Source organism: Gaeumannomyces tritici, assembly GCF_000145635.1.
Source record: "Gaeumannomyces tritici R3-111a-1 unplaced genomic scaffold supercont2.5, whole genome shotgun sequence".
Lineage (NCBI taxonomy): Eukaryota > Fungi > Ascomycota > Sordariomycetes > Magnaporthales > Magnaporthaceae > Gaeumannomyces > Gaeumannomyces tritici.
In genome coordinates this window covers 1148781-1174470 of record NW_008804549.1, presented here as the reverse complement: position 1 = coordinate 1174470, position 25690 = coordinate 1148781, and the positions used below count along the sequence as shown (strand labels likewise).

Below are 25690 nucleotides of genomic sequence, written 5' to 3'. Positions count from 1 at the left end.
GCTTCTGTGCCGTCAAATTTTCCCGTCTAAACTCCCAGCATTCCATTCGCGCCGCACATAGCACACACCTTTTTCAGCCATCATGCCAAACGACCTACCCACTAGCATGCTCTATGAGCACCCGCTCCCGCTGGCCTCCCTTGCGCTAGGCCAGCTCGTTCGCGATCCGAAGCGTCCAAGCTTGAGCTACTACAACCCGTCGCTCTATCCGGGTGGCGAGCGCATCCAGGCCATCATCGCCGTCGACCAGCTGCCATAAGATGACGAATGCTGCGACCACCACCGGAACCATCCGTACCAGCCCCCGCACGGCGACCCCGAGTACGACGACCCGGTACGCCGGTACATGCCCGAGTACCAGGAGCGGCAGTGGCTGCAGGACCCGCCCGAGCGGCGGGAGCAGCGAGTGAACATCTTGCAGAGCGCGGCGGGCGAGGTGCAGCTCGTAGACTGGGACAAGAGGTTCGAGTCCGCGCGACACGGCGGCAGCAGCAGCACGCGGCTCGAGGCGAGCCTGCGCCGCCTGTTGTCGTTCAGAGGAGGAGGAGGGGCATCGTCGACAACGGCAGCGGCCGACGACGACCCTGCGCGCTACTGCGGCCTGAGCCGCCTCAAGGACCCGGACGGCTTCTTCGAGGCCGCCTGCGCCGCCGACCTCGGGGTGCGCGCCTGGCTCGAGGCCCAGCTGTCCCCTTCCCCGTGGCTCGGCGGCGACGGTATGGAGGAGGGCCACCACCACCACCACCACCACAACAACGACGGCGACCTCGCAGTCTACCTCGTGTGCGGCTTCGAGCTGATCTTCGACGGCGGCCCTATCAACGTCTACGCCGTCGCGTATCGCCGCGTCCGGTGCGACCAGTGGAGGAGGGCCTGCAGCAGGCCATGCCGGCCGGCGAGAAGTACGAGGAGTAGCTCAAGCCCTAATCAAAGCACCAGAACGAGCTACTTCCTCGTCGTGCACCACCATGATACGGCGAGGAGGAGAGCGTGGATATAATCAAGGGCCCGTCCGATCACAGCAAGGTTGAGGTCAAAAGCCTTTACGGGGACAGTCAAAAGAGCGAGGAACGATTCAACGGCTCTTCCTATGATGGCCACAGCGAGATTGAGGGCCTTCCCGGAGACGACTAAGAGGACGAAGGCGGCTGCACCGAGGCTTATGGCGAGGTTTAGGGGCTTGAGAGGAGACCGGATCCCTGGTTTTCACATGCCTGGGATTAAATGGGATAACGTACACAAATGATCGAGGATGGGCAGCTTCTAGTCATAACGTGTGGCAAAGGCCATCGCGCAACGACGGGAGGGAAGTTGGGAGGTATAGTTTTGAGTTGGGGCAGCCAAAAGTTGCACTTAGAGCAGACGGATCCCCCCAACAATTGTAGCTTTTTTCTAGCGCGACCGCAGCGCTCGGATGTATATATCCTTGACCTGCCACTCGACGGGGTCGTCATCCATGCCCCTCGAGCTCTCGATAGCATGGCCGTTGCGCATCAGCGGCATGAGCGCGCTCAGGAGTTCCTCGAGCGTGTTCAACGAAGACGCGTCCTTCTCGTCATCCTCCTCGCCTCGGTAGTTGTAGCCCTTTTCCTCCGCCTTTTGTAGTTTCGTCAGCCGCATCGGCCCCGGGTCCAGCTCGGGTCTCGACACCAGCACCTTGAACAAGTCGTCCATGATCTTCCTCTCTGGATTAACGGTCGCTATATTCCCTGTCTCTGCCTCTCCGCTCCCCGTCTGCCGCAGGGCCTTAGGGATGGAGACGTGGAAATCCTGGTACCTTTTCTTAAACCCAGGGATGACCATATAGGTGGCGCGTTCCTCCATGGGGTAGATGATCTCGATCCCGAGCTCGGGCGTGAAGTTCAGGATCGTGCAGGCGATGGGTTTGTCGCCTCTATTTGTCAGCGTGATGCGAAACACGCGCTTCTCCGGCACCTCGTACGCGCCGTCCAGTGCCGGCACCATGGACTCGGCCGCGCGGAGCGAGGGAGGGAGCGAGAGGTCCGGTGGCGACGGGGCGATGTGGACATCGACAAGGTCGCCAGCCGCGCCCGCTTGCCACCCTTTGTTCTCGAGGCCGCGGAGCATGTGGTAGCGTGCGATGTGCTCCAGCCGCCGCGCCAGCGGGCGCAGCAGCTCGGCGTCGTCTGCGTCTGGGCAGCGCAGCGGGCGCAACACGTCCGCCATCGCGCCTGCAAGGGCTCCCTGCCGATCTCGGACTTGGAAGCGGCCGTTCTTGGCGGTGACGGTGAACACGGGGTCGGCTTCGAGGTCGTCCTGTTTCAGGAGCTGGAGTAGGTTGCGGCTTTTGGTTTGCTTGTTCCAGAGATCCTCAAACCACCTCCTTTGGTTATTGTCCGCCGCAACGAAGCAGACGGTCGCCTGCGCGGTAAGCGGCAAGCTTAGCAGTACTGCTAGGCAGCCCTCTTCGATTCCAGACTTGGGTGTTGGGCTGGTAAGGATTTCCGCGGTCGAAACACCCGATTGAACTTCCAGGATTTTTACGCGAGCCAGTACATCCTCGGCACGGATATGTTTGTGAAGTTCAAAGTCCAGCGGTAGAATCCAGTATTCAGCGCCGAGCTGGACGCCGTGGAAGCGCCCGCCATCCAGATTTAGCTGCTTGTTGTCCTTTTCGACAAACTTCACCGGAACGGCATAGACCCTGGCCCTGTAGGCGGGGCCAAAAAAGAAGCGGTCGCTGTCGCCGACGAGGTAGGGAGTTTGTTCGGCGACTCGGTTTTGGACTTTTGCCCGCAGGCGATCGTAGATAGCGGTCGAGCTAAGGCCTGGAGCGGAGGCGCGAAGCGTATCCAGGAGCTCGTAGGTTAGACGGCCGTGCCAAAGCTTCTGACTTTTGCCTGCGCCGTTTCTTCCCTGAATCGTCTGTTTCTTCTCCTTGGCCTTCTGGTAGTCCAGGCAGGCGGCGAGCAAGACAAAGCCTTTGGGCGCCTCCATCCACAGGGGAACGGAACCCCAGCGTGTAATGCTCTCCGTTGATGCCGGCGCTAGCTGCGTGTCTACAACCTCGTCAGACTTATAGATCCTCTCTTCGCCCCGGACGTTGGCCATGTCCTCGTCATCACCGCTGTCGTCGTCGCCGCGGATCGCGCCACCCGAGTAACAACAGTCGAGCACCACCGTCAACACCGCCCCGGCAGCCACGATGTCCTGCAGAAGGGCGCCGAGCTCTATGTCGCGGAGATAGCGGCCATTACTGCGCCTTATGTCCGTCGGCACCAGACAATGGTCAATATCGTCGCCTGTTTTGTGCTTGAGGTCGGGAAACACGGTTGTTGCGCGCCCGCCGTGGCCCGAGTAGTGTACGAAGACAAGGTCGTTTCGCTTGGCGTAAGTCGGCACTTTCGCCAGCGCCCTCACTATGTTAACGTAAGTTGGTTCTTCGTAGCTGGCAGGCAGCTCATGCTTGTACTCGCGGGCTTCGGCCTTGGCAGGCGCGAGGAGCAGTTTGATGTTTTTGGGATCCATCTTCATGGTGTTCATCAGATACTCTCTAACCGCCAAAGCATCATTGACACAGCCGTTGAGGTCCATTGGGCCTTGGATCTCGTGTCCCGACACCGATATTCGCTTTTTTCTTCCCCGCCGCGTCTTCTGGAGCATATTTGTCGATCCCAATTAGGACCGCCCACTTAGCGGCAGTCTCTGTGAGCTCCGTCGATGTCATGTCTTCTGCGGTTGGGTTTATTGCAGGCACTGCTGGATGCGCAGCAGGAGATTCGCTTTTTGGCCGGATGAGTATTCTTTTAGCACGCGACAAGATGCCAGAATGCACATGAGAGCGTAAGTCTTTGCGGATTGATGCCTAAAAGAGCGGCGATGTCTTCGGGTGATACAGCTAGCGGACAGTGCTGCTAAATCTATGGATGGGAAAGAGTGCGAAGAGCTCGTTGACCGCCTTCCCAATCCCCCGCCCAATCTCTTGGAAAGCCGGGCGTAGCCTGCATACAAATGCGCAATGTTGACTCTTCCATGCCTCCAGACTACCACCTATGATAGGCCAGCTCCAGCTCGCACCGAAGGCAGGCGACGAACCTCCGGAGGTCAGAACGTTGCTTAGAGTGTGCCTGCACCGAATGTGTCCAAAGAGAATGGCATCTCCCACACCATAAAATTTCCAGCCTGCCTGCGCCAGCCGGAGGCGCCCCAATCCCAGGGCGTCTAGTTATTACTGCCCCCTTACTGGCCCTTAAGGGACCAATCGGCCTAATGGGAGTCCGCGGGGTCGATCCCCGTGTGACACAGGGACCCTCCCGATCCGCTTAGTTTTGCTGAATCTTTATTTCTTTATTCTTTCTATTGCTGACTTTCTATGGGTAGGCAGTTTATGATGCTGCGGCGTTGTGTAGGAGGCCACTCACAAAAGAGGTCTACTTCTTGGCTGCTGCAACGTCCTTGAGCTTGGCCATGCCCTCCTGTCCACCCACGTCCTTTTCGAAATCTGGCCTGGGAAGCTCAAAGGCCTCTGTGGTCCGGCCGTAGGTGATGCCGCCAAGCCTGCTTATGGGACGGAGGACCTGTGCAGAAGAGAGGAAAACGTTGGTTAGCAAGGGAAACCCATACGCAGCCATGACACAAAAAAAAGGGGCTCCGGTACTTACAGCAGGGTCGATCATGTCCCGCGCCTCGCTGATGGCGTCGCCGCGGGCCCAGAAGCGCACGCCCTCGATGACGGCCATGGTGCCCGACGTCTTGCCGGCGACGGCCTTGCTCTTGAACTCACGCAGGCTCTCGACCTTGCCCTCGATGCTGAAGATGGCCTCCTTGACGCGGGGCGGCCTGACGTCGACCGTGTCGCGGGCGGGCGTCAGGCCCGAGATGAGCCACTCGGACGCGTCGCCGGGGGCGTTGACCGACGCGGCGTTTGCGGCCTCGACGTAGCCCTCCGAGATGATGTTGATGACGCACTCGCCCGTCTCGGACAGGTGGCGGACCGTGTCCTTGGCGGCGGCGCCCTCGGACGGGCTGGCGAAGCCGACGACGAAAAGGGGCGGGTCGTGGTTGATCATGTTGAAGTACGAGAAGGGCGCCAGGTTCTCCTCGCCCGACCCATCCTTGCCGACCGTGGACACGAAGGCGATAGGTCGCGGGATTATGGCGCTGATGAGCAGCTTGTAGTTGAGGTGCGCCGCCCGCCCCTCCTCGTACGGCGCAATGGTGATGTGGTCGGCTGGCGCGACGGCCTGCAACTGGTTGGCGCCGCCGCCCTGCTTCCAGCCGGGCTGCGGCGTCTGCGTGTAGCGCAGCGAGGCGGCCGCGTCGAAGGGCGGGCGCGAGGCCTCGACGGCCCCGAAGTTGCCGTGGGGGTTGCGCTTGAGAAGCGCCTCGTGGGCCTTGGTCGCTTCTGCGGCGGACGACATGGTGGTGGTGCGCGTAGGTGTGTCTACCGGCGTGGTGGTTGAGTTCTGCGTAGGGGAGGTTCCGAAACGAGACCGAGGGGAGTAGTACTTGTAGCACCGGTGCTGTTGTCGTGATGCTCGGCGGAGAGTGTGGGGGGCGGTTGAAACAGCTGCTGGTGCCGGGGAGCTGGCGGGAGTGACGACAGGGGCAGGCGTGCCGCGGGGTTTATTATATCCACCCGCAAGGCGGGACGCCAATCGGCCGCAGGCCATGGCAGAGCGCCCGCACGACATGCCCGCGAGCAGGTATGAGCCAACAGGTGAGTGGCTCTTGACAAATGCAGGCCAAGTAGCGCCGTGGCCACCGAATTAGCTGCAGGGACGGCCTCGGCTCGCCAACCAAGACCGTCGCTGGCACCTCTGCGCGGGCACGCACTTGCAGCTGCTATGGCGTCACATACGGTGCATCTGCTAGACAGGGGCAGGGGCAAGTGTCTTGGTGGGTATCAACAGCGTGCGTTTAGGTTCTCCCCCGAGGTGCTAGGCCTGCAGGGATCAGTGTTGTCGTGGTGGTGGGGTCGAGGCTTGACTTCTCCCCGAGTTGTCACTAATGCCCGGGGAACTGCTGGATGCTGGTTAGGCCGAGGATTGCCGCTGCCAGTACTAACCGTAAAGCCCACTCTGAGTGAAGCCCTCATATTTAACTAATTCGCTGACACTTATTTGATCTCGTAACTGCATCTTGTATCGCGTGGCCTTGGCTGACAAGCTTGACCGCATTTGGTCTACATCCCCAGGCCAATCTGGCACCCCCAGCGATGTCTCGACTCAGCTCCATTCCGCTCATCTCATGGGGTTTTCTCACTTACGGGCTTGGCTTGAAAATACGTTCACTTATTCCCTGTCGCGTGCTCCCAAACTAAACATTTTGTCCATGGTGCTGGCACTTGACAAGCATGCGTGACATGTTGATACGATGTTGCGGATTGAGAATACATGGGCAAACGTCTTGCTGTGATAGCCTCGCCTTGTGCCCACGCCTTCCGGCAGCGGCAGCATCAGACGAAGGGCGCAAAGCGCGGCACGGCGAGGCTTGTTCTTATAATATCCCGAAACTTTGCACGGCTTCAGGTCTTTGACGGCGACGCTCTGGCCATGTTGATTGGAAGACCTGTCACGGGTATTGTCGTGTTGAAGTCCGGTGGGCTCGAATTCGGGTTCCGCGCTGAATCAAGGGCCGAGGTACTTGACAGTCGCATCTCAGAATCTAGAACACGCTTGTCGCGTTGAGTGACTCCAGACGCTATGCGAGTCAGCCTTATAGGCCGATGGTGCGACGCGGCGATTTGAGATCCTTCTTGGAGACGATATCCCATGCCACTGATGAATGGAGCGTTGGAATTGCCCCATCTGGTCAATGTCAGAGAATCTCATGGCCCAAAAATGTAGATGTCATGGATGGACTGAGCATGTGGCCGCCACAGCTGGAGCTGCCCAGGTGACGCCTGGCCAAGGGTCGGTGGTGAAAATGCGTGACTGCCGCTCTGCTGGGAGCCCAATTGTTTCCCTGCCCGGAAACACCATTGGCCCTGTGCCCGTTTCATGCGCGGCGAATCTCGCGGCACCCAGGGACACACATCGGCCCTAATGCAGCAGCCGCCGTACAAATGTCCACTAACTCCACCTTGGCAGTGGCCGCAGAAACGGTGTGATTCTGGCCCAAGCCACCTTGGACGCCTCTCCCGTCTGAAGAGTATGAAATCCGCGAGCGTTCTAAACGTGGAAGCGTCTTATCTGCGCTAGGCGAGCTTGAGAAGAGCTGAGAAGCGCCGAGGCCCTCGCATATTGAGGAAATCGTCCCAAGAGTTTCGACGATACGCTCAGAGCCTCGCTTCCGCTGTCGATGCCGCTCTTTGGTGCTTTTCTTAGAAACATCCAGCGGAGAATTTTATCTCGTCTCAACCGCCTCGTGCCAGTTCCGCCGAGGCAATTCAAATCACGGCCATGGCGTTTGTCGCAGCCGCGCACCATCGCCAGCAGCGAGTCGTGAGATATCGCAAAGAGCACCAACAAGACTGAAGATACAAAAGCCTCATCTACCAGAGCTCATCCGCCCGTCACAGCAATGGACTCATCACCACCACCACCTCACCCACTCGGGCTTTTGAACACACTAGAAGAAGCCACCGTCGACGTTCCCTCCACAAGCTGCACTCACGACAACAGCAAAATGACCGTCGACATCCGTGCCGACGCCGACGCCGACGCCCTCACACCGGCGCAGCTGCACGCCCTCTTCGACATCCTGACGCACTACCAGGCGTACAGCGAGATCCGCGACTTCAGGGATCCCAAAACCATATCCGAGTATGGCGAGCCCTTCGTGCGCGGCGACGGTAGGCCCGCGCCCCGTTCCGCAGCTCCAGTGCTGCAGCATCTCGTCATGACCTTTGGGCTGCCCTTCGTCGGCGTCCGCAACTTGTCCCAGGACTTCTGGAGCGTGGAGTTGCAGGGCGTCCTCGGCAGCTTTGCCGAGGCCAACCTGTCCGAGAGCTACGACAAAGGCGCTGTGGGTGCTAGGAGAACCCTCAGCACCATCGCGTCATCTGTCATCGAGTCCGCCACGCGGGGCTGCCTGGGAGGCCACGCCAAGCACGTCCGCATCGGCGGGCAGCTGCGGCAGACCAGCTACGACATGGCCAGCGCCGCGTCGCTCCAGAAGGCCTGGGATGACCTCCTGCAGGGGCTTGTGTACGGCGACCTCATCGACGAGCTGGTCGACTGGGAGATTGAGAACGAGGACCTCGAGGCGCACTCGCCGGTCGCAGAGGCTGCAGTGCGCTACATAATATTGCACCTGGCAGCGGTCATGCACCAGATATTCGTGGTCTCGCCAGAGGGCCAGTACCTCGTCAAGATGATCGAGAACCTCCACAAGCTTCTGCCGTACTCCATGATAAGGCAGACGCTGCGGCTGGCCAACGCGGCCACCATGATCAACGGCCTCGTGACGCTTCTCCTAGGGAAATTTAGCATAGGCTCCATCTCCAACTGGATCGGCGCGACGACTGATGCCGACGACGGCCTTACTCTGCTTCAAAGGTAAGCGAGAAACAAACCCGAGCTCCACCCGAATAGCATCATACTGACAGCTGGCAGAATCGTCTCCATGATTCTTTCGTGGGACAGCGTGGACTTCAAAAAGGCAGCAGAGAAGGTCAAAAAGTCACTGGCCGGTCCCTCCAAGGCAGAGCTCGCAGCAATCGAGGAGCACCTTTCCAGGCCGAGGGAAGAACAAGAGCGCATCCGCACCATAAGCATCATGAAGAAGCAGTCCATCGTCATGGCCATCCTGGAGATGGCGGACCCCAACCTGGCGGCCGACCTGCTCGAGGGCGGCCCGGAGAGGCACGCGGCGCTGCTCGAGTACTACTCGGCGCGACTGTCGATGCGGGACCGCGACGAGATCGCGCGCGTGCTGTGCAGGTCGCGGCCGGACCTGCCGACGCGGCTGCTGCGCGACGTGGTGGCGGCGTGCGACCCCCTCATCCGCGAGATGCACGCAAAGGTGCCGCTGCACGAGCACATGGTCGACCTGGAGAGCTTCGTCACCGAGCTCATCGAGACGTGCCGGGGCAAGAGGCCAGCGGCGGCGGCGGCGTCCGGGACGGCGACGCCCGGGCAGCCGCCGTCGGTCACCGACTTTGTCGACCTGATGCAGCGCAATAAACACATGCTGTACAAGTTCCTGCACCACGTGGCCAAGGGCTGCCCGGAGATGCGCGAGGAGTTCCGCGACTGGTGCAACAACTCCATCAAGGAGTTCCGCGTCGCGTCGCCAGAGGCCGCCAGAGGCCAACATGTCAACTGGACGGTCGCGGCAACAGCTGCACTCGCAGAGTCGGGGATAAGCGTTGCAAGGCCGTCAGCGAAAAACGGTCACGATCGAGCAGGCGGCGCAGGAGCCATGTCTGCAGCCCTCCAAGCCATGTTCGCCGCGCTGCCGCCGGCGACGAAAGCCGAGGTCGCGCCGCTTCTAGAAAGGCACGAGATGTACCTGGAGATCCTCGACGAGCAGTCGTCCAGGCGGATGCAGGCCGTGCTGGACGACATGAAAGGCTCCAGGCGGAGCAGTAGCAGCAGCAGCAGGGCCAGCGACAAGAGCGGCGGGGGCAGCAACGGCGGCAGCAGGGGCAGCCTTTGGAGCAGAAAGAAGAACGGGAACGGCGGTGGCGCCGCACAGCCCGCCGTCGTCGTCCTCGGCGCGCAGTCGGGCCCCGGCCGCTCGCTGGTGCGGTGGCGGGACCTCATGGACGAGGCGCTGATTACGGCCTCGGCGCCTATCAGAGGACCGGTGCGGCGCGGGCGGGACGTCAGAGGCGCCACGGCCGCGGGCAAGTCCGCGACGGGCGGCAAGGTCAAGGACGGCAACAAGGGCGCGTCACAGGATCTCGCCGAACGGCTGGAACACATCAGGCTCGGGCAGGACGACGAGGCGCGCGGGGGCTACCGGGAGGCGCCTGATGTGACGCTCGTCGTCGAGGCCCTGGGCCCGCTGTTCAAAGAGATGTTACAGAATGCGAGCGAGCGCCAGGTGGACAGCAATAGCGAGAAACCTATTGCGTAAAGGGGTGAGCTTTTAGGCTGGAATCTCATGTGAGGACAGCTAGGGTCTCGGTTGGTGCGCTTTGGAAGATTGTTTAACGTGTTGTATCTCTCTCTCTATGTCTCTCTCTTTCTCTCGCGGCATTTTTGGGTCAGTTGTGATCATGGCGTCTTCTTCAAACTTTGCGGATGAAGAAACTTTTAACATTCACAGCCAACCTTTTAGTCAAATTCCTATTCTACAAGTCGGCGCTGACGCTGAAACTTTATGCCTGATCAAGTTTAGCCCCTGAGTATGCCACCTGAGAATATCCCTGTTGCACGAGCTGGGCTGAATGTGCCCGCTGTGGGGCGGCCAAAAAAGTCTTATCAAACTAATGTGGAGCTTATCGTTGCCGCCAGACGAAAAAAAGTTCCGTCGCGATGCTGCCAAATTTGTCGCGAAACCCCTCGAAGCTGTCCATAAAGGCTAGCAACCCTGGCATTACCGCAGACATGGCGCCTTCAACCAAGAGGAAAGCAGCTGACGATGACTTCATCCTCACAATATCCGACAACGAGGGCGACAACTTCGCCGAGGAGCACGAGGTGATCCAGGACTCGCCGCCGAAGAAAAAGTCCAAAACGGCCAAAAAGGTCAAGGCAAAGAAAAAGCCGGGCAAGGGAGCGAAAGCGGGTGAGGCAGACGACGATGAGGAGGAGAAGCCAGAAGAGGGTGTCTGGGGCTTTAAGGAGGACGACGACGGTGCCATGGACTCCGACTTTGAGTTCGTGACTGGTGGCACCGAGGACGTGGCCGCGGAGTTTGAGGGCTGGGGCTTTGACGGCGCCAAAAAGGCCATGGGTGAGAGCAGAGGCGTGGATCTAGATGAGATCATCCGCAGGAGAAGAGAGAAGAAGGAAGGCAAGCCCGCCGCGCCTGCAGCCGCCGAGGCTGGCGACGACGACGACGACGACGACGAAGCCGCCCAGGACGACATCGACCTTGACGACGACGACGATGAGGTCCTAGCAAAGGATGCATTCGGAATGGGCGCTGGCTCTGACGACGAGTCCGATGAGGAGGCTACACCCGAAGACAAATCTGAGGTGGGCGGTTCCGACGAAGAGGACGAAGACGACGACGAGGTAGCCAGCCCCGTGCCCCATCCAGACGACGCCGGGTCGGAATCAGAATCGGACGACGAGGAGGACGCGGAGGAGGCTGCCAGGCAGAAGGACTTCTTCGCCGCCGAGGAGCCCAAGGCGGAGAAGGGCAAAGGCGGCGCGGCGTCGTTCCAGGGCATGTCCTTGTCGCGGCCGATCCTCCGAGGTCTCGCGAGCGTGGGCTTCGGCAAGCCGACGCCAATCCAGGCCAAGGCGATCCCCATGGCTCTCATGGGCAAGGACGTGGTCGGCGGCGCGCAGACGGGCTCGGGCAAGACAGGAGCCTTCATGGTGCCCATCCTGGAGCGTCTGCTGTACCGGCCCAAGAAGGTGCCGACGAGCCGCGTCGTGGTGCTCACGCCGACCCGTGAGCTGGCCATCCAGTGCCACGCCGTGGCAATCAAGCTCGCGAGCCACACCGACATCAAGTTCTGTCTGGCCGTCGGAGGCCTGAGTCTCAAGGTGCAGGAGGCCGAGCTGCGGCTCAGGCCCGACGTCATCATCGCGACGCCGGGCCGCTTCATCGACCACATGCGCAACTCGGCCAGCTTCGCCGTCGACACGGTCGAGATCCTGGTCCTGGACGAGGCCGACCGGATGCTCGAGGACGGGTTCGCGGACGAGCTCAACGAGATCCTGACCACGCTGCCCAAGTCGCGCCAGACCATGCTCTTCTCGGCCACCATGACGTCGTCGGTCGACACCCTGATCCGCGCCGGGCTCAACAAGCCCGTCCGCATCATGGTGGACTCGCAGAAGAAGACGGTCGGCACGCTGGTACAGGAGTTTGTGCGCCTGCGGCCCGGCCGCGAGGAGAAGCGCATGGGCTACCTCGTCCACCTCTGTAAGAAGCTGTACACGGAACGCGTCATCATCTTCTTCCGGCAAAAGAAGATTGCGCACCATGCGCGCATCATTTTTGGGCTGCTTGGCCTGTCGTGCGCAGAACTCCACGGAAGCATGAACCAGACACAGGTATGGAGCACATTTTCAGCTATAATACTGTTGATGAACCTATGCTAACTTATCTATCCTAAATCAGCGTATCCAAAGTGTCGAGGACTTCCGTGACGGCAAGGTCTCATTCCTGCTAGCCACCGATCTCGCCTCGCGCGGTCTCGACATCAAAGGCGTAGACACAGTCATCAACTACGAGGCTCCCCAGAGCCTGGAGATCTACGTGCACAGAGTCGGCCGTACCGCGCGAGCGGGCCGGAGCGGCGTGGCCGTGACGTTGGCGGCCGAGCCGGACCGAAAGGTGGTCAAGGCGGCAGTCAAGGCGGGCAAGGCGCAGGGGGCCAAGATCAGCAGCCGCATCATCGAGGCGGCCGACGCGGACGGGTGGCAGGACAAGGTGGACGAGCTCGAGGGCGAGGTGGAGGCGGTGATGCAGGAGGAGAAGGAGGAAAAGGTGCTGTGGCAGGCGGACATGCAGGTGCGCAAGGGCGAGAACATGATGCGGCACGAGGATGAGATCAAGGCGCGGCCGCGACGGACGTGGTTCGAGACGGAGAAGGACAAGAAGGCGGCGCGCGAGGCCGGGCGGGCCGAGCTCAACGGGGTCCGCGAGGCGCTCAAGAAGAAGCACGGCGGCGGCTCCCTCAGCAACAAGGATAAGAAGAAGCTCGACGCAAAGGCTGAGGCGTCGGGCGCCCGCGTATGGAAGAAGGGCGCGGCCGAGCGGGCCGGCAAGGGCGCCGTGCTCAACTTAAAGGGGGGGAAGAAGGCCGGGCCTGGCAAGAAGAAGGGGCCCATCGGCGGCGTGGCGAGCGGGAGGGTGGTCAAGAAGGGCAGGAGTGCGGGGCCCAAGGGCAAGGGCAAGAGGTAGACCCCTGTACACGTACTTGACTGCTGCACTAAACTACAAGCGCTGTATAAGATACCTACCAAGCAGCTCAGTAGTTGCCCAGCATATTCTCTGTGACTACCTGTGGAGTGACATTGGTATACATAAGGCCTGGTGTTTCATTGCATTGCGTATAAGCAAGTGGTGACGTAAACAGTCCAGGCTCAACACTCGCAGCACATTAGCGCAGGGATCCCCGCTAACTGCCAGCCCCCACAGGAGCTGGTATCGTCACACCCTCGGGGCTCAACTGTCTCACAGCCGCCTCGACGGCCTCGGACACGTGCTGGAATTGTGCCCGCCAAAACATCATGCGCACAAGCCGTCACAATAGCAGGGCGTCTCTCAAACATCTGCCAGCCCAACGTGATGTTCCGTCTTATTCTCCTGCCTTTCCCTTGCGACAGCTCCCAATCCGCCCGGTAAAGGCTGGCAGCGAAGGCCCAGAGCACGCCCGTCCAAGGCTTGGCTTTCGTTGGCTGTGGGCCTGTGGGACTCTGGTGCCCGCTGACGACGACGACAGGGTCCCCTAAACCCCAGGCCGCCGCCCAGGCTGCCGCATGCTGTCATCCGCTGCCGTCAAGCCTGCTTCTTTCGAGTTGAGCTCTGGTCATTATTCGGCCGTCCAGCCTTGCCAGGCCACGCAGAGGCGCCAGCGAGACGGCGATTGGCCTTGTTTCTAATTGTACAACATAAATCTGTGCCTTCCACCTTTATACAACAACTGCACAACTACCTATATAAGCGGCTCTCGAGCGGGCCTCCATTCTGAACCAAGCTGGCTCCTCTCAAGCCACGCCCCGGCCCCTGGCGCTTCCTACGGTTCAACAAGGAGAGCCCGACAGCAGCGCCACGTCTCCCACGCCCGACGACGGTCGATTCCCAACGCGCGCCGCGGCGACAACTCCCTCTGCCCTCGTACTACCACCGCCCACCTCAAAGCCCGAGCCTCGTTCCGCAGCGGTACCGCGAGAAGCTCCTCCGCTTCCGACTCGACGTCCTCCCGCTCTACAAGCACCGGCTGCAGTCGCGGCTGTACCGGCTCCTCGTCCGCTGGACCCAGAGGCGCGCCGGCGAGCGGCGGTCTGCCAGCAGCAGGCTACTGGACCTCGCTGGTGGGCGCCGGTGGTGGGCGTCCCGGCAGAAGCGCGAGGAGGAGGAGGCGGAGGCGGCGAGGAGGGCCGCCCTCGCGCGGACCTCGGCCCTCGTCCGGCGCCAGCTGAGGGCGGGGAGGGCTGCGATTAGGGCTGAGGCGCGCGGCCGAGACGGAAATAGTGGTGGCGGCAGCGGTGTCGCTGCTTGCGGCTTGCCGAAGGAACAGGACCAGAACCCCAAATATTCAGCAGAAGAGCAGGACAGCGAAGAAGTACGACAACTCGCACAAGACCACACGGGCAAGATGTCGTCGGCGGGATCATACTGGGGCTACGGCTACGGCAGCAGCAGGGATGGGTCCGACGGCTCGACGCGCGAGTCTGGCGCGCGGCGCAAGAAGCTCGCGGCCATGGCCGGGAGCGTGTACCGGGCGGGCGTGGCGGCGGCGGGCGAGATGCGCGAGCAGTACAACAACACGCGCTTCCGCAACGTCGACAACTCGATCGACCCGCAGATGACCATCCCGGGCTCGTTCCCCAACGTCGCCATCGTCACCAAGGGGGACGAGCAGATGGTGCTGTTCCCGTCGTACGCAAAGAGGCACATCAGGCAGTTTGACAAGGACGGGAACCGAATAGGCAGCGGCGGGGGCGGCGCCACCGCCGCCTACCAGCAGCAGGGTCAACAGGGAGGTCACCAGCAGTACCCGACCTCGCAGGCACCAATGAACGACGAGGAGTACTGGCACAACGAGTGGGCAAAGGTGGAGGACGAGAAGGCGGTCGTCGACGTCGACGTGCGCGGCTGGGTCTACTCGCCGCACAAGGGACCCATGACGCGGAAGAACAGGATCCTGATCGGCCTCGCGCGCCGCATGAGCGGCATCCCGCCCCCGACCATCCAGCCCGACGCCGGGGGCAACGACAACGGCTACGGAGGCCTCCCCCACCACTCCATGAGCGAGGAGCACGAGGACCTGCGCGAGCAGCAAAAGATCGCCCGCGAGGCCGAGGAGATCGAGCGCCGGGGCAGGGGCGAGGAGGAGGTGGCGACGCGCGGCGGGTACAGCGAGGCGCCCAACAGCAGGCGGCTCCTGGACGCCTCCGAGACCAGCAGCCTGAGGGCGCCCAGGAGCGGGGCCGCAACGCCGGCCGTGTCGCCGCCGGGCTCGCCCTCGCTAACGGCGCGGCAGGCGGGCGGCACGGCGGCGGCGGCGGCGGCGGACCTGACCGAGGCGGAGCTCGCGGTGGCCAACGCCAACCTGATGGCGCGGCTGGGCCCGTTCCTGACGACGCCGCTGGTGCGGCAGCCCGTCACCATCTTCTTCTACAACGACTCGCAGTCGCAGTCCAAGACGGTGACGACCAACGACGCCGGCCACTTCAGCATCCGGGCCGCGCTCGAATTTGTGCCGACCGACATCCGCGTGCTGGCCAACGAGGACCTGTCGGCCACGGAGCCGGTGCGCGTCGTCGAGCCGCGCGGCGTCAGCCTCATCAGCGACATCGACGACACCATCAAGCGGTCCAACATCTCGCTCGGCGCGCGCGAGATCTTCCGCAACACCTTCATCCGCGACCTGGGCGACATGGCCGTCCCGGGTGCGCGCGAGTGGTACGGCGCCCTGCACTCCATGGGCGTCCAGATCCACTACTGCTCAAACAGCCCCTGGCAGCTCTTCCCCGTCCTGGCCACCTTCTTCCACGGCGCCGGCCTGCCCCCGGGGTCGCTGCACCTCAAGCACTACGCCGGCATGCTCCAGGGCATCTTCGAGCCCGTGGCCGAGCGCAAGAAGGGCACGCTCGAGCGCATCATGGCCGACTTCCCCGAGCGCAGGTTCCTGCTCGTCGGCGACAGCGGCGAGGCCGACCTCGAGGTCTACACGGACCTCGCCCAGGCCAACCCGGGCCGGATCCTGGCCATCTTCATCCGCGATGTCACCACCCCGGAGACGCCTCCGCAGCAGCAGCCGCAGCAAGGCTTCTTCGACTCGAACCGCAGGGGCGCCGGCGGCGGTTCGTTTGACGATCACCTCCTCCTCCGCCCTCCAAGCAGCGGCGGCGGGGTCGCCCGACGGCCCGTCTTCCCCGCCCGGACCGCCAGCGTGCCGCCCAAGACGGAGGCCCCGCTCATGGGGGACCTGATCGACCTGTCGGACGAGCCGGAGCCCCTGCCGTCCTCCAACAGCGAGACGCTCAGTCTCGCGGGCCTCGACCTCGGCGGCGCGAGCAAGCCGGCAGCGGCAGCAGCAGCAGCAGCAGCAGGCAAACGCCCGCCCCCGGCGCGGCCCGCCAAACCGGCCTCGCTACGCGGCGTCCCGTCCGACTTGGCGGTCCTGCTCGCCGCCAGCGGCCAGGGCGCGGGAGCGAATCACGGGGGCCACGTCCTTTCCAAGAAGCCCTCCAACCTCGGAGGTTCCACCGGAGGCGTCCATCCTCTGACGCAGATGCAGACACCCTCCTCGTCCTCGGTGCAAACGCAGCCGATGCCCAGGAGGACGAGGACGGCGGAGATGTCCGCCGCCTCGACGGGTGGCGACACCAACAACAACAACAACAGCAACAACAGCAACAACAGTTACTCATCGTCTCCGTCCCCGCCCGCCAACGGCGGCGACGGCAGCAAGCCGGCCCCACCCCCACCCCGGCGACGGGGCACACCATCGTCGGCCCAATCGGGCAGCTCCGGGGCGCGCATGCTGGCCTACATACAGCAGAAGGAGCAGCAGCAGCAGCAGCAGCAGCAGCAAAACAGGCTCTCATACACACACAACAGCGACACCGACGTCGACAGGTTCGAGGGCCTCGGCCCCCCCTCGGCCTCTTCCTCCTCGCCCGACCCCGTCTCGCGCGTATCCACGGGCGGGACCACGAGGACAACGGCCACGGCAACGACGACGACGACGACGACGACGGCGCTCGACAAAAAGGTGGCGCTCTGGCACGGCCGGCTCACGCGGGCGCACGAGGTGCTGGCGCGCGAGGGCGTCGCGCTCTACACGTGGCGGCGCGGCGACGACGTCGTGCTCGAGGCGCAGGGAATCGTACGCGACGCGCTGCGCGAGATGGAGAGGAGCGGCGGCGGCGGCGGGAAGGGGAGGGTGGCGAGGTGAGGTGAGGTAAGTTGAAGTGGAGGGTGACAGTAGAGAAAAAACAAGGTGAGGGTTGGCTTCATGATACATGTCGGGTTTGTTATGAATGATTGATGATGGAGGATGGGGGAGTATGGGTGTTTCAGTCTTGTCCCACCCTAAACACGTCAACAGCTCTTGCTAGACTACCTAGGTATACTTATAGACCAAAGATAGCCAAGAAGACTTTGCTTGCTCTCCACGCGGTTCCATCTCTACAACATCGCTTTGAGATATAAGATCTGAACAAAAGTTGGGCAGCCCTTCGTGATCAAGAGCCCCGCATTGCAAGAGCCCGCCGTCCCTGAGCAAACGGCCTCGGCAAGTTCCTGTACCGCTACCACCCAGACCAATAGGGTCTTCCCGAGAGACTGCCGCTAGCTAGCGTGTGGCAAGATCGGGTGGGCAGCAAAGCCTAGCCCACGGCAGCCCACATCCCCGGCTGTCATCTCAAGTCTGCAGTGCCGACAGCCCCACGCGGATGCTGCGGTGTGAAGGAGCAAACACCGAATCAGACGGTACCCACTTGGAGAGCGTGGTGTAAGCCTCCCAGGGCTGATATAGGACAGACCACAGCTCGCACAATAGACATGATAAACTGGTGGTTAACGGCGCGAAGGCCATGGCAGGTTTCTATGTATAAGTCCACCCCTCCATATTATCTGGAGGTTGCCAACCATTGACCCATTCCCAAGGACCCTTCCTGTCCCGTTGGTGGGGGCTGATGCGATGCCCTAAAACTCCTGCTTCCGAAAAGGCAAAATAATAAGCCAGATGGCAGAATCCGTGTTGTGAAAGAAACGCAGCCGCCACATGCACCTCATTGTCCGGGACGCCTCCGCACAGTGACCGAAGAAATTGTTAAAAGAGACCCTGAAGAGACGAGGAAGAACAAGCAAAACGAATGGGGCCGGAAGCCGACGACGCCTCGCCTCTAGGCCTCCCTGCGGCACTGCGAGAAGGCGCCATACTGGTTCTCCATGGCGCGCTGGCGCGTGGCCCAGTCGACGGGCGAGTGGGCGGACCTGTAGGCCGGGTCCAGGGCCGGGCGGTACTCCCTAGGCACGGCCGCGGCCGACGACGAGACCTCGTAGCCCGACGACATGTAGGGCTCCATCATGTAGTCGGCGCTCTCGTCGGCCACGTTCCAGCGACCGTCGCGGCCCTGGGAGGGGACGGCGGCGACCGCGGTTCCGTCGAGGCTCATCATGACGGAGCGCTCGCGGGCGGCGGCGGCGGCGATGGCACCCTCGCACTCGTACTGGCGAAGCTGCTGGAGGCGCTCGTAGCGCAGGCGGCCCAGGGCCTCCTCGTTCTCGAGGCTGGTGGCGGACCACGCCATCGCCGAGTCGTTGGCGGCCTTGTAGTTGTTGTAGTTTCTAAAGTTGGAGTTGGAGTTGAAACCCGGGTTGGCGGGAGGGAAGATGCCCCAGAGTTCCACGAGACGGCGCTTCTGATCGTCGTCGGCGTCTTTGAAGAGGTTGACCTGCGCGGGCGAGAGTGACGACGGGTTGATGCCGTGGCTAGCCAGGATCTGCTCCGCGGTCGGGTACTCGGACTGCGACGGCTCCGAGAAGCGGCGCTGCTCAGTCTGCTGCTGGGCCTGTTGCTGCTGCTGGCGGGCGACGTGGGACGAGTGGTTGTAGTGCTGGGTGATGGAATACGTGATCTGGGGGGCCTGGGCCTGGGCCTGCTGGGGAGGCTGCTGGACACTCTGGTCCAGGACCATGTTGCGGTCAAATAGGGTAGCGAGATCTTCCTGTTGAGCCTGCATGCCGGGCAAGATGATGGCCATTGACGAGAGCTACGAGCTCCTGGTCAGCGAGTGAATGTAGACGCGTGCTTGATGTGTCTTTAACAACGTACCGATTCGGTGTTATGGGGGTGCAGATATGCTGGCAGAGAGAAGACAAGAAAGAAGAGAACAAACAACGGATGCCTGGGTGGGCTGTTGAGATGGGAGAGGTGAGCGAAAGTGTTCGTGAGGGCAACAAAGCGGCGGGAGTAAGGCCGTAGGAGGGGCCGGGAAGGAAGGAAGGAGCTATGCTGGCTAATTAGGTCTGGGGTTAAAGAACAAAGATGGGCCCATTGCTGAACAGAAAAGGGCGCAGGGTGTTGGGGCAGGGCGCGTGGACTCAGAGCTTGCAACGGAGGAAGGCACGCTGGTCTTCTATATGTCTGCCCAGGGAAAGACCGAACGTGGCTGGCCTACAGACCAGGGGTGTGGTATCGAAGGCCGGGGAGACAGCTCCGGTGAAAGAGCTGCCTGGCTCGGAGGAAACATGGGGAACTTGCTGGGGCTCAACCCACGGATCCCAACATTAACTTGGTAGTGTCGGCGGCAAAATATCCAGACAGCTCTTTGTTTGTTCAGCAGCAGCCTGTCAAAGTGACGGCGACAGGGTTCGAGAAGGGTAGGGCGCCAAGGCGGTGGAGGGGGGCTGCTTGCAGATGCATGCAGCGTGGGAATCAGGCAGCACACCATGCGCTAGGTGGGAAGCTAGCACGGCAGGCAGCCCGAAGACTGGGGAGCGTGTCATCCAATGCGATGCTCTCCTTCTCTTTGCAATCTTGAATTATAATATCCTTTTTGCTGAGCACAACGAAATGATACATTCTCATATTACGGCCTTGCTTGGTGATTTATGCACACCATTCATGTTGATGCGGCCTGTTGGTGAATTTGGCATTAGATGCAATTCTCTGTCCTCCCTCCATCCCGATGGAATGGGCGACAATGACGGTGGCGACGCACTCCGGCCCTTGATGGAGGGGTTACGCACAAGGAGTTTCCCTTTTGGACCTTTCCCATGGGTTCCGGCACGGGTGACAGCCCGTTAGGCTGCTGGGCCTCCCTGAGCCCCCCACCCGCCCGTTCCCGTTGGGCAGAAAGAGCGGTCATGTGTGTGCTGCCCAGCCCGAGGGCGCCCGCTCTGAAACCCTCACCTGCGTCGGTCCCTGTGAGCTGTCGGCAACAAAAGACCAATGATTAAGGCACGCTACGGGCCGAGCAATCAGATACCTACAGATAGACACCCTAGGTTATGACTGCTTTCGTCTTGGGATGCATCAACGGGCAGAACAAAAAGGGCAGAGGCAGGTCGTTGCGCAACAAAGACGTCCAAGATTGGGCTCCCAGCTCATGGCCGGTTCGAGATGCCCGCGTCCTTAGCGTCCGACAGGATCCCTTGCGGGCCACAAGACAGGGACCGGCCCACTTGCGACGGAATGCTGCAGCATGCAGCCATGAGCCATGGCGCATCTCAGACTGGATTGCACTGCAGCCCCTGACAGAACAGTTTGGGTTGACCTGAGCCGTAGACCTGAGCATGAAGTAAGGCATAGATGCATCTCGGGAATGGGCGGTTTATCCCGGTGATGGCATGGAGAAGAGCCCAGAGCACTTATACAGGCTGGCAAACACAGAAGAACCCGCTGTCACTTGCTGGGCCCGACAGGAAATGGAGGCACATGTTGAACAGACACCTAGCCTGAGACCCTGTGTAAGACCCTAACCCTTCTACTCGGAGGCACTTGATGGCCATCCGTTGCACCTTGAGCAACGCTTGTGGCAGCCCGGTTCGCAGGCTCGATCACCCCACCGGTTAGCTAGATCAAGCCACGTCTCGAACGCCACATATGACGTTGTCACTCTCCCGCCCAACTCTGCTGCTCATCGCCTTTCCTCGTTGACAGGCCACGCCGTTGCAAGCCTCATCCTCTTAAAATCAACACACCTTTTTTTTCCCTCATAACCATCCGCTTACCCTACCGCTCTCTCAGTGGTTCTGACTGCCGTTGAGCTCCAGACAGCGACGCCAAGATGACACAATCAGTACCGCCAAACTACTGTGAGCCCCCCAGCCCGAAACCCACATCCCCAGGAGCCCAAAGCCCCGCCGCGTATGCACGGCGACGTGACCCTACCGTTGGCTAACCGCTCTCAAATAACAGACGCCATCCTCGAGGTCTCCGAGTCGGCCTCGATACAGCAGATCCGAGATGCTTACAAGCGGTAGGTCCCAGCACCAGTCGTCTGCGATTTGCCGACTCAAAGGCTGATTGGGCGCGAAAAAAAAACAACCGCCGCCACTACACAGAGCCGCCCTGAAAACCCACCCGGACCGGATCGCGGCCAACTCACCCGAGCGCCCAGAGCGGACGCGCCGGTTCCAGCTCGTCAACGATGCCTACTACACGCTGTCGGACCCGACGCGGCGGCGCGACTACGACGCGCAGAGGAAGCTCTTTGGCGGCTTCAGGGGCGCCGAGCCCGCCGACCCCTTTGCGGACCCCAACGACACCAGCACGGGGGCGGCTGCCGGCGGCGGCGACGGCCAACAACAGCAGCAGCAACAGCAGAACGGTTTCAGCTGGGCCTGGAACTACTTTACGGGAGGGCAGCAGCAGCAGGACGGCGGGCAGGCGCGGCAGCAGGCCGAGGACGCGCAGTTCGGCGACGTCTTCGAGGAGATGCTGCGCGAGGAGGGCATGGCGCAGCCCGGCACCAACCAGCCCACGGGCAAGTTCTGGGGCATGGTCGGCGGCATGAGCGGCGGCGCCCTGGGCTTCATCGTCGGCAACGTCCCCGGCTTGCTGGCGGGCGCCGTCGCGGGCAACCGGCTCGGGGCCGTCCGCGACGCGCGCGGGAAGAGCGTGTACGCCGTCTTTCAGGTGAGTTTGGATGTGAATGTTGGCGGCGGCGGCGGCGGCGGCGGCGGCGGTGGTGGCGAAGGCAGCAGGGCCGCCGCCGCTGGCAGAGGTGGAGGTGGCCGAGGTGATGGCGTTGGAGCGCCCCCACCGCGACCACGGCCACGGCGCCGGCAGCGGCCACAGCCAGAAAGGACTCGTGACCGTGATTGCGGTGGTGGGTAGGAACACGGACGTCTTGAAGGTCGTCCCGTCTAGAATATTCATCTCTCTTGCAAGGAGGGTTCGTCAACCTCACACGGGGCTAGACTTGGAAGAGGTGTGAGCGTCCTCATGCGCCAGCTGCTAACCCTGTCTTCCAGGAACTCCCCCAAGACGACCGCGCCAGGCTTCTTAGCCAACTTGCTATCAGGGTTTTCAGCCATGTCGTCGGTGTGTGAGCGGTCCACGAAATGCGGGCGGAGCCAGAGATGGATATGAGCAGTTTCGGATTGGCTGGCGTTTTGGTTTGCGCCTCGGGTTTTTGGGCTTCCTATCGACTTTTCTTTTGCGTTTGCCGATTCCTCAGCTTGGTTCAGAAGGCGGGAGTAATATTCTATTCTCACAGGTTAAGTAGAGTTAGTTTCTCGCAGTATTGGCAACCTTAATTTGCTCCTGTTTTTCATACGCATTTATCAGTCGTGCATGCTTCAATTGACGAAAGCCACACCGCCAGCAGCGATCATTGAGAACCTAAAGCAGTCGACTTGGATTCACGCCTTGAGAAAAAAAAATCCTATCCGGCGGCTCAAGGTCCGTGAAGATCAGCCGCTAATTCTCCGGCGTAGTTTACGCAGCGATTCCCAGGTGAGTAGATTGTCAAGAGAAGGTGGATTGCCAAAAACCTGGACCGTCCCAACAAGCACGACACACACACGTGACATGATGTAGCTCTGGTGACTAAACGCTACAGGGATCCAAATACAACGCGGGGCACCAGGAAAGGCCGGCGCTCCCAGGTCCTCATCCACCTCTATTGGCAGGCAGCTTTTCGCGACCCGACGGAGAACAGGCTCCGTGTTTTGCAACACCCGCCAGTTTGATGCCCCAGAATGGCTTCGCTGCCTGTGATAGTTGAGGTCACGTCGCTGGCGCAGCTGCGTGGTCTCATCCAAGAGCACAAGGGCCTCCTGCTCGCGGTTTGTAAGTCCGCCCTAGAACTTGCGAAAGATCCCCTGAGGCGACGCCCTTCTTGTCCAGTTTGCCCCTCCCACGCCCCGAAAGGCTGAGCTGGTCTGCACCTGTTTCGGAAAGACCGCGCCGCCGGCAGAAACGAAGGCAAAAGGTTCCCGCTAACGTTTTGCGCAAATAAAAAAAAACAGTCACCGACCCGCAGTCGGCAGCACGGTCCGACGCCCTCCTCGGCCAGTTCCAGGCGCTCGCGGGCAACCAGAGCCAGCTCCGGGCCGCAAGGATCGACGTGGGCAAGCACCCGGACATCGCGGCCGCGTACCAGATCGAGGACCCGCCCAAGGTGGTGGCCTTCAGCAACGGCAAGGCCTTGCAGACCAGCAAGAACGCCGACCTCTCGTCGCTCCGCGACCTGCTTAAGCTGCGGGGCTCCCTGGGCGGCGCGGCGGCGGCCGCCGGCGGGGAGTCGAGCGGTGGTGGTGGTGGCGGCAGCAGCGCCGCCGCTGCTGCTGCGGCGAGCAACTGGCTGGGCGCGGCGCTCCCGCGCAGCTACAAGGACGTGTCGGACCAGATCGAGCTCAAGCGCGTCGAGCTACTAAACGTAGACTCGGAGCAGGGCAGCGTCCGGGTGCTGTTCAGCCAGGAGAAGCCTAGCGCCCTCGCGGCGGGCAAGGGCAAAGAGACGGGCGAGACCGACTGGGTCGAAAGCGACACGGACGAGCAGCTTCTGTTGTTTATGCCTTTCCAGTCCATGCTCAAGCTGCACACACTTCAGGTACGTTGGTTCTACATGGAGACACATCGATGTGTTTCTTGTTTGGCTAGTGCTCACACACGCAATCTCTCTCACACCACAGATCACCTCCATCCCTCCCACCGGTGACGACGTCGACGAAGACGAGGTCCCGATGCGGCCCAAGACCATCAAGCTCTACCCGAACCGGCCGCACAACCTCGACTTCGACCAGGCCGAGAGGACAGAGCCGACGCAGGAGATCGAGATATCCGCCTCGGACTGGAACGCCGAGGGCACGGCCAACATCCCGCTCCGCTTCGTCAAGTTCCAGAACATCAACAGCCTCGTCATCTTTGTTGAGTCGGGCGACGGCAGCTCCGAGAAGGTGCGGCTCGACAGGCTGAGGCTGATAGGCGACTCGGGCGAGAAGCGCGAGATGGGCAAGCTGGAGAAGATCGGGGACGAGCAGGGCGAGTAAGAGAAAGCATGCCACGATACGCTACTGCAAATATGGGAGGGGGGGGGGGGGGGGGAGGCCATTGCACTACCACGCCGTTGATTCACACGTGCAAAAAAACGAGGGAAGTATTTGGGATTATGGGCAGGCCCTCTGCGGGCAAGTAAGGCACACACAACCTAGACCGGGAGAGGCTGGGGGAAGGAGACGAGCGCGATGCAATATTTTGGCAGACTAGAGCAGGGAGGTTTGCCAGGCTGAAGCTCGACAACTCAGCTGGTGGTCTGACAGGAGCCCGGAGCCGCCCTCGCGAATCGGAACATAGAGCTGCAATGCACCTCGTAAAGTGTGGGAGGGGCGCTTTGGAGATGCCATTTTTTTTTATAATTAGCACATCCTCGCTACTGGCTAGATCCGCGGCCCTGATAGATTAAAAGAGAACATCCCAAGGCGAGGGAGTTGGCCCAGTCATCGCCCACATCCCGTTCGTTATCGGCTCCGAGGGCGTACACTTCATCTGCCCCCGACGACGGTGATCTCTGGCCTGCGATTGTCGGGAAAATTCTCGAGACTTGTTCGCGGATGAGACCGGTAACGAGAACAGGGGTCCAGCGATAGATTGGACCGCATCCTTTTCACATAGCAAAGGGGCTGGGGGTCTAGAGACGCGAAGGAGTCTTCTCTCTGCCGCAACAGTACCGCACAGGGCACGCCCAAGCAAAGCAGCCAAGGGGGCAATTTTATCTGTCCGGCCTCCCACCGCCCGTCCTGGCCTGCGCCTCGCCCAAAAGGACGGGACTGGCTGAGGACGAGACAAAAGAGGTGGGAGGGCCGGCCTGCAATTTGATCAATCTGGGGCTCAACTGACGCACGATTTTTTGACATCCATGGGGTTTTTGAGGATTCGAGCAACACGGAGAAATACTGTTGAGCCAGCCGCACGAAGAAAAAAAAAGGGAAGAAAGAAAAGATCAAGAATGGAGTTCGCAAGGTGAGGATTTTTAAAGGCAGACTGCGGATTCCACTGTGGAGGCAGCAGCCCCCCACTTTTTTTTTCTTTTTTTTTTTCGTTTGCGCGTCGTCCCAACTTTTGGCTCCTGCCAGCCAGCCACGCGTGTTCCGTTGAGGAACAAAGCCTCACGTGACGAGAGCTCCATTGAATCCCCATCCAGCATACCACCAGGAAAGGGGCGTGTGCGAGAAATGAGAAACCGTGAGATAGAAAAATAAAACCATCCGAAGCTGGGAGGATAGAGCTGTGACCTCGTTACGTGCAAGTGACGAACGTCGACGTCCACGCAAGCGGGCACGGAGCCCGTTGATCTGGAATGCCAGCTGCGCCTTTATTTGTTGCAGGGGGTAGGTGTCACGTCCATTTTAGATTAACAGGCACACACTTTCCGCGTCTTCCATGTACCAAGGGAGCCAGGTAATCCGCGCAAGTTTTTTTTTTTTTTTTTTTTCTTTTTTTCTTTTTTTCTTTTTTTCTTTTTTT

At 61.1% G+C, this 25690-nt stretch overlaps 9 protein-coding genes across 10 annotated transcripts; 6 read left to right on the top strand and 3 right to left on the bottom strand.

The window, feature by feature from the left end:
- Positions 1-82: 82 nt before the first annotated feature.
- Positions 83-1000, top strand: GGTG_09388 (hypothetical protein; the record flags this gene model as incomplete). Its single annotated transcript, XM_009227233.1, has 2 exons — positions 83-241; positions 302-1000. 2 exons carry the CDS (start codon positions 83-85, stop codon positions 998-1000), a joined length of 858 nt encoding a protein of 285 aa, XP_009225497.1.
- Positions 990-3692, bottom strand: GGTG_09387 (hypothetical protein). Its single transcript, XM_009227232.1, has one exon. The coding sequence runs from the start codon at positions 3622-3624 to the stop codon at positions 1393-1395; it is 2232 nt and encodes a 743-aa protein (XP_009225496.1). The 5' UTR covers positions 3625-3692; the 3' UTR covers positions 990-1392.
- Positions 3693-4275: 583 nt separating this feature from the next.
- GGTG_09386 (flavoprotein oxygenase) lies at positions 4276-5846 on the bottom strand. The gene is made up of 2 exons (XM_009227231.1): positions 4623-5846; positions 4276-4538 (listed from the first exon to the last, which is right to left on the bottom strand). Exons 1-2 carry the CDS (start codon positions 5652-5654, stop codon positions 4392-4394), a joined length of 1179 nt encoding a protein of 392 aa, XP_009225495.1. The 5' UTR covers positions 5655-5846; the 3' UTR covers positions 4276-4391.
- Positions 5847-7060: 1214 nt separating this feature from the next.
- Positions 7061-10257, top strand: GGTG_09385 (hypothetical protein). Its single transcript, XM_009227230.1, has 2 exons — positions 7061-8462; positions 8520-10257. Exons 1-2 carry the CDS (start codon positions 7486-7488, stop codon positions 9985-9987), a joined length of 2445 nt encoding a protein of 814 aa, XP_009225494.1. The 5' UTR covers positions 7061-7485; the 3' UTR covers positions 9988-10257.
- Positions 10258-10371: 114 nt separating this feature from the next.
- Positions 10372-13064, top strand: GGTG_09384 (ATP-dependent RNA helicase DRS1). Its single transcript, XM_009227229.1, has 2 exons — positions 10372-12086; positions 12154-13064. The coding sequence occupies exons 1-2, from the start codon at positions 10389-10391 to the stop codon at positions 12937-12939; spliced, it is 2484 nt and encodes an 827-aa protein (XP_009225493.1). The 5' UTR covers positions 10372-10388; the 3' UTR covers positions 12940-13064.
- A 453-nt stretch (positions 13065-13517) lies between these two features.
- GGTG_09383 (hypothetical protein) lies at positions 13518-17355 on the top strand (the record flags this gene model as incomplete). Its single annotated transcript, XM_009227228.1, has 3 exons — positions 13518-13566; positions 13703-13875; positions 13919-17355. The coding sequence occupies 3 exons, from the start codon at positions 13518-13520 to the stop codon at positions 17162-17164; spliced, it is 3468 nt and encodes a 1155-aa protein (XP_009225492.1). The 3' UTR covers positions 17165-17355.
- Positions 17356-17733: 378 nt separating this feature from the next.
- Positions 17734-19665, bottom strand: GGTG_09382 (hypothetical protein). Its single transcript, XM_009227227.1, has 2 exons — positions 19049-19665; positions 17734-18986 (listed from the first exon to the last, which is right to left on the bottom strand). Exon 2 carries the CDS (start codon positions 18975-18977, stop codon positions 18117-18119), a length of 861 nt encoding a protein of 286 aa, XP_009225491.1. The 5' UTR covers positions 18978-18986; positions 19049-19665; the 3' UTR covers positions 17734-18116.
- A 781-nt stretch (positions 19666-20446) lies between these two features.
- Positions 20447-22489, top strand: GGTG_09381 (the record flags this gene model as incomplete). 2 transcript variants are annotated; one of them, XM_009227225.1, is made up of 4 exons in its annotated part: positions 20447-21033; positions 21137-21197; positions 21283-22115; positions 22195-22313. In XM_009227225.1, 3 exons carry the CDS (start codon positions 21006-21008, stop codon positions 22055-22057), a joined length of 864 nt encoding a protein of 287 aa, XP_009225489.1. In that variant the 3' UTR covers positions 22058-22115; positions 22195-22313. The 2 variants fall into 2 exon arrangements, with proteins under 2 accessions (XP_009225489.1, XP_009225490.1); XM_009227226.1 differs by having other exon boundaries at positions 21006-21033; positions 21283-21856; positions 22195-22489.
- Positions 22490-22759: 270 nt separating this feature from the next.
- Positions 22760-24274, top strand: GGTG_09380 (hypothetical protein). Its single transcript, XM_009227224.1, has 3 exons — positions 22760-23014; positions 23194-23777; positions 23860-24274. The coding sequence occupies exons 1-3, from the start codon at positions 22924-22926 to the stop codon at positions 24214-24216; spliced, it is 1032 nt and encodes a 343-aa protein (XP_009225488.1). The 5' UTR covers positions 22760-22923; the 3' UTR covers positions 24217-24274.
- The last annotated feature ends 1416 nt before the right edge of the window (positions 24275-25690 follow it).